Raw genomic sequence first — 6891 nt, 5'->3', positions numbered from 1 at the left:
GGGCCACTAGGTTATCACTTTCAGGTTTATAATAATGTCACTTTAAGATGATGTCACTTAAAGCTTCCTGACAATCAGTGGGTAGTGGGATGGATGGGGATCTATCTGATTAGTCTCTAGACATCAAACCAAATATGACTGATAAAGAGCTGTATAATCTTGGAACTTTGCTATTCTGTGTTTTAAACCTATAGTGAAGTGCTGTGATGTGGACTTCTACTTGTGAAACCTGGTGTGTAGAAATGTCCCAGACAGAAATTGGACCCTGTCTAAAACTACAGACATAGGATTTTAATGGTGTCTGCAAACCTGATTTATTTACTGGGCCAATCCTGACTACAGGTCCTCCTACCTATCTGGGCAATAACATTCTGACAATCCAGTGAATAACCACTCAGCAGCTCTAATGTTATCCAAAGCAGTGTTTTTATTTTTGATCTAATGTAACATCAAATTCATGGGTTGGATTCTATTAAGTTATAAATTGGAATAGAAAATATAGATGACTTAAAGTAAGTTTAAATAATACAAAGTCAAATATTAAAAAAACAAGTGTCCCTCCTATAAAGATATGACAAACCACAACCATTAGTACATTTACAATGAGAAGGCATTTGTAGAACGGCGCACTACTGCCACCCTGTGGCCTAAGTATTTGCTCTGTATTTGGCCTAACAGTCCCTGTCCGCTAGTGTTTATTTTTGACGTTTATTATTGTGAGACCGATGACGTAAATTCATTGCGCTTTCAGGTCCTTCTTGGACTTGTATCTATTTGTTAAGGCATGGCGGATGAGAACGAACAGCCTCCGGCAGATGCCGATGGAGAGGAGGAGGAAGAGGAAGATGATGATGATGATCTGGTTGATGAAAGTATCCCGGCTGAGCGCAGCGGCCATGTGGCTGTCACTGACGGACAGAGCATATTTGTGTGGGGCGGATACAAGGTGCTGCGAGGAGATTGGGGGGGTTATGTTATATTTACAGATATATATATACAGGTATATATACGTATTATAACCAAGGTTCAGGAACCGCTCACACAGGTCTTAAGTTGACATTAAATTAATTTATTGAAGGTGAACAGACAACTAACATTTCGGCTTACACATCAGCCTTTGACACATCAGCCGAAACGTTAGTTGTCTGTTCACCTTCAATAAATTAATTTAATGTCAACTTAAGACCTGTGTGAGCGGTTCCTGAACCTTGGTTATAATATGTATATTAACTCTTACGGCAACTGTACCCAGGCAAAATATACTGTCTTTTACGTGAGTACTGGATTCCCATGATCGAGGTATATATATATATATATAAGCAGTTTTAGTTCTTTGGGGGACAATGCAAGACTCGCTGTAATAACAGGGGCTTTTAATATGTTAAAGCTAATTTGTGTGACAGGGTTATTCCAGCTCTGCCTCTTTCCCTACATCAGTACCAGTGGGATTAGCTTGGCACTGTGTGCCTGACTGCTTGTGTGTTTGCCATATGTATGGGATGAAGCAATGGGGAATGTCCTGTTGTCTCATTACTAACAGCTTGTGGATCTAAATGAACAGACCACACAACTGCAGGTTACAATTTGCACCTTTTTATACAAAGATTTTAGGTACACAGTCATATCCAGAGCAATGCTGCTTGTTTATTTTTTTCATATTGCTTTATTTAAAGGTGAATTTATCTGCTAACAAATGCACACACAAGCACGTAAATCTTGTCAAACCACCTGGCTGGTATTTCACAAGTCCAGCCGGTAAAATACCAGCCAAGGCCAGGGACAATATTACAAATTTACCAGCTATGTATTTGCAGTAAATTTGTAACAAGTTGTCAATTTGACCCCAGACCTCCCCTATCTAGCTTACATATTCATTTAATACTTTAAGGATTCCACATTTGATTATGCGACTCGTCCCCTTTGTGTTGTGGCCCCACCAATGTGACATCATAACAACAGGCCAAACAGACCCCCACCAGGGCACCTTACAGCAGCCCTTTCGGCATTTGCCAGAATCCACATATTGCCAGTCTAGGCCTGAGCAAGAGCTACAGTACATTAAGTACAGTATGTCACAAGGGGATAGTAAGTCTACAGTGCTTCCATGGGAAACAGCAAACAAATTCTAGCCAGCTATAACTTGGTAAATTTGCCCTAGTGCAGTAACCCACATCAAGCAATCACATCATAGTTTTTTTTGTTCTACCTGTAGAAGAGAACTGAACATTGGTCTGTATGGGTCACTGTAATGGCATATTCATGCTAGCTGTTAGTAAATGATCCCCCTTGCCCAGCATCATAACACTGGTTGCTTATTGCTAGCTTCTTACATCCATTAAATTGATGGCAACTTTTCATTATTTGCAGAATGCTCCAGTTAGAGGCTTTTATGATTTCTACTTGCCTAGAGATGAAATTTGGATCTATGATATGGAAAATGGAAGCTGGTAAATGCATATATCTATCATATGTCATCCCTTTATGCCTGTGTTCAAATTCATGGTAAGTTGTATATTTATAAATATAAAATAAAATCTATTTATTGTTTTATATTAAGGCAGAGAGTAAAAACAAAGGGTGAAATCCCTCTCTCAATGTCCGGAAGCTGTGCTGCATGTGTGGATAAAGTGCTTTACCTGTTTGGGGGACATCATGCCCATGGTAACACAAACATGGTAAGTGTTAATAGGCGGAGTCAGTAATCTGACAAGAGCTGGATTCAATGGCGATTTAGGTGATTTTTTTTTTTGATAGTTCTCATAGCAGGGTCTCAGCTACTTGTACATGTTTAAGGATCTAGCCCCACCTGCCATACTGTGCTTACACATTACATAAGCACAACCAGGGCCCCCATCAGGGGGGAGAGGGGGGTACTGTTATAAGTTGCGTATAAGGTTACGTTGAAACTTATGCAATTTACATAACTTCCGCAAAAGTTGTCTAGAAACTTAAGGAACTGACATAAGTTGAATATCAGGCAAAAGACAATGCAAAGATGGGGCAGACAGTGGCAAACTCCACTGACCACCAACGAATTAAACTTAAAGGTAAATTCTACTTCCCCCCAATAAACTGACTGACTTATTATTCATTTTAACTATTTATATGAACTGAAGGTAAAGCACAAAAGAATTTAATATTGAATACACAATTTATTTTTCTACACATTGTTATTTTTTCCTATTTACTACATTGCTTTATAGACTAACCAAAGACATAGATATAACTTAATGCAGTGATCCCCAACCAGTGGTTTGTGAGTAACATGTTGCTCCCCAACCCCTTTGATGTTGCTCCCAGTGGCCTCAAAGTTGGTGCCCATTTTTTGAATTTCTGACTTGGAGCCATATCTTGGAGGCATAAAGACCATGTTTCCTGCTAAACATAGCTTCTAGTAGTCTGCAAGTCCACACTGGGCTAATAATTAAACAATCCTTATTGGTCACCTACTAGGAAATTTTTTGTGCTTGTGTTGCTCCCCAGCTCTTTTTTCATTGAAATGCTGCACACGGGTAAAAAAAGGTTGGGGATCCCTGACTTAATGTAATACATAAGCACAGTACGGCAGGTTGGGCTAGAGCTTCAAATATGTACAGGTAGCTGAGACCCCGCTATGAGCACTGCTCAGGGCCCAAAGTACTCTTAATTCACCATTGATTCCAGCTTTTATGAGATTACTGACAACTCTGTATGTATGTCATATACATATATTTATATTCTAGAAAAATCCATGTATTCGCTTGTTTAGTTATTACCTATTAAAGAGTATATATAGTGGTTAATGTTAGTGTCAGCATGTACACTTATTTATGGTTTGTTATTTTCAGTTCTACATGCTGAACTTGAATCCAAGAGACGGAGATCTATTTTGGGAGAAGGTAGATTGCAAAGGAATTCCTCCTTCCCCAAAGGACAAGCTTGGTGTATGGACCTATAAAAACAAGTAAATGCTTACTCTTTGCTGGTCCACAAGTTGTAACTAACAACAAAATGTATATGATGAAATATTTTGTAATTTGGAAATAATTAAAGTTTTCTTTGTGGAGAGCAAACTGTTCTATTGCAAATGGTTGTGAGTCATCAAATGGTTGTGAATAACAAACATGTCCTCATGCACCCTATGGGCATATTTTCATAATCTCCTCCCAACAGCTCAGATGAACTGATTGATGATGAAGTCACAGATGAAGTGAATCACCCCAGATCCACTCTACTAGAGCAAGGATTATCATTTAAAGGGATAGTTCACCTTTAAATGAACTTTTAGTAGTTCGGCAGCTCTCCAGTTTGGAATTTCAACAGCTTTTAGCTTCCAGTTTATCCTACCCTTCAAACAGAGGTTTAAATATGAGACTGTAAGATAAATAGGAGAGGGCCCGAATAGACAGATAATAAAAAGCAAAAGATAAGTAATACAAAGTAACTATACTGTTGTAGCAGCAAAGGTTTATGACCAGTATCTGAAATCTAGACAAATAATAAAATAATTACAAAAAAAAAAATATATATATATATATATATATATATATGTATGTATATATATGTATGTATATATATATATATATATATATATATGTATGTATAAACCAAGACCAATTGAGAATTGCTAAGAATAGGTATTCGTAATAAAAGTTAACTTAAAGGTGTGCTGTATTCTATATATATATATTCTATATATTCTGTATGTCACCTACATGATCTTATTATGAACTGCTGTTTTACTAAAAGTAGGAGGCAACACCTCAATACACATGACATTAAAACTACTTGATAGCACCAGTAAAAGTTCAATTACCCTGAACAATCTAAGACCTCATGAAAATGGTTGGAACTTTTACAAAATTGTTCTAAGGCTAGTAATTTGTGCAGGGCCGGATTTCTATCCGGTGCGCCCCGAGGCCGCCCCTGTGGGAGTCCCCCGTGCGCATGCGCGAACGCTCCCCCCCCCCCAGTGCGCATGCGCAAACGCGGCCCTCCCAGTGCGCATGCGCTACGCGCCAGCTCCCCATTGCGCATGCGCGAACGCTCCTTTTAACTCCCATACGGAGCAGTGGGGAGAGGTCCCGACTGCTCCGTATGGGAGCAAAATTTAAAAATGTTCTTGCGGCGGGGCGGCATGCCGCCCCAGGCCCGGTCCTTTGTGGCCTCTCCACAAATCCGGGCCTGAATTTGTGACCTCTGTATTGTGGGTCTGGGGCCCAATTTCAGTTATTTTAGAGACTGTAGATCCTCTTGGTTAATCTAGATTAATGATTATTCCATGTTCTAGTATATTTGTTTCCTTAATTTATGATGGCTGTGAATCCTCATTAGAACTTCTGATGACTGCAATTTGCACTAGTGTACTCCACTTTTCTAGTAGAATCCTTATGAGATCTTTACAACATTTTTCCATTAATTAAACACTTTAATTAAACTTTGCAATATATATTAACAGGCTTGTCTACTTTGGTGGATATGGCTATTATCAAGAAGACATAGTTGGAACCTTTGAATTTGATGAAACATCCTTTGGTGTGAGTAGTACATCATTAATGTTTTTCTGTAGCTAGATGTGGATGTTTATTCAATGCTTTACAGGTAATAAGGATTAGTACTTGGCTGCAGCTTGTACTTCATGTACATCAACACTTTCAAGGGTTTTTTCCTTTCTGTACATAGAACCCAAAATTGCCTTTGTGTACTATCAGGGAGAAGCAACTTACTACAGACCTGTTGCTTGGAGAATACATGGACTTCTAGCAAACCTGCTGATGTTTACTTTTCCTCTGGAGAAAATCTTCTTTTTATGGAAGCTTTTTTATTGTATTTTCTATTCTCCCTAGTTCCTAACATAACCAGAATCTTATTTCTGTTGACATTAGAATGTAGGCCTTCCAAGAGGGTGGAACAATCATGTTCATGTCCTAAACCTTGACAACTTTACGTGGGAGCGGCCTGTGACAACGGTAACTTTTTTTTTTATTTTCTGGTTATGATTCTTCTTCCACTTTGAAATTTGCAGATGTTCTATAATGTTCCAGTAGATAAAAATCTTCATTACACTCAACCAATGTTTACATACGCACGTCTATCATTGTGCAGCTACAACAGGGCTTCCCAATTGTAGGCCCACAGGCCAGATGTGGCCCTCCAAGGAATTCTAATGACCCCCAGTCAACACAAGGGCTATATAGACTTCATTGTATGACATCATATAATTTGTCCCTGCACTAGCAATAATTGGCCCAATACATGTTATCCGTTGAACAGCACTAAGGCACAATGTACACTAAGCCCAAATGATTTGTAAAGTTCATAAAGTCCTGGAGCTAATTAAAACATTTTTATTACAGGGTAAAAGTCCCTCCCCCCGAGCTGCTCACTCCTGTGCTACTGTTGGAAATCGAGGTTATGTCTTTGGAGGACGTTACAGGGTAAGTTTTTAATTTATTTATATGTATCAAAATATTTGTTTATTTGATGTTATCTATTTTACATTGTGTGACTGCCCTGCACTCATTGCTTTCTGTTTGTTTCTTGTGTTTTTAGGATTCCAGAATGAATGACATGTATTACCTAAATTTCAGTACTTGGGAATGGCATGAAGTGTAAGTGCTTTACAGATTCATTACTGTACACATTTTAAAGTAGTAAATTAATGATGCAAATAGACAAGATGAGACAAAGACTATTTTGAGCTCTGTATCTTACCAACCTCCCCACATTTATTAAACTTCTAGGGCAGTTACAGGCACTAAAGTCAAAGTAGTAGCTGAATATCTGTCCTCTAAATTTCCAGTATACATTCATTAAAGCTTTTCAGTATTTTTTATTATTATTTGTAAATCTAATTTTAAATGTAATTTAAGCAGTATCTCTCTGTCCCTTTCAGTTTCTACATTGCTGGTT

The 6891-nt window shown here is 38.3% G+C and overlaps 1 protein-coding gene across 1 annotated transcript; it reads left to right on the top strand.

The window, feature by feature from the left end:
* Nucleotides 1-670: 670 nt before the first annotated feature.
* klhdc2 (kelch domain containing 2) lies at nucleotides 671-4052 on the top strand. Its single transcript, NM_001102867.1, has 4 exons — nucleotides 671-946; nucleotides 2368-2447; nucleotides 2558-2675; nucleotides 3828-4052. The coding sequence occupies exons 1-4, from the start codon at nucleotides 785-787 to the stop codon at nucleotides 3945-3947; spliced, it is 480 nt and encodes a 159-aa protein (NP_001096337.1). The 5' UTR covers nucleotides 671-784; the 3' UTR covers nucleotides 3948-4052.
* The last annotated feature ends 2839 nt before the right edge of the window (nucleotides 4053-6891 follow it).

Source organism: Xenopus tropicalis, chromosome 8 (assembly GCF_000004195.4).
Source record: "Xenopus tropicalis strain Nigerian chromosome 8, UCB_Xtro_10.0, whole genome shotgun sequence".
Lineage (NCBI taxonomy): Eukaryota > Metazoa > Chordata > Amphibia > Anura > Pipidae > Xenopus > Xenopus tropicalis.
This window is presented reverse-complemented; position numbering and strand designations above follow the sequence as displayed.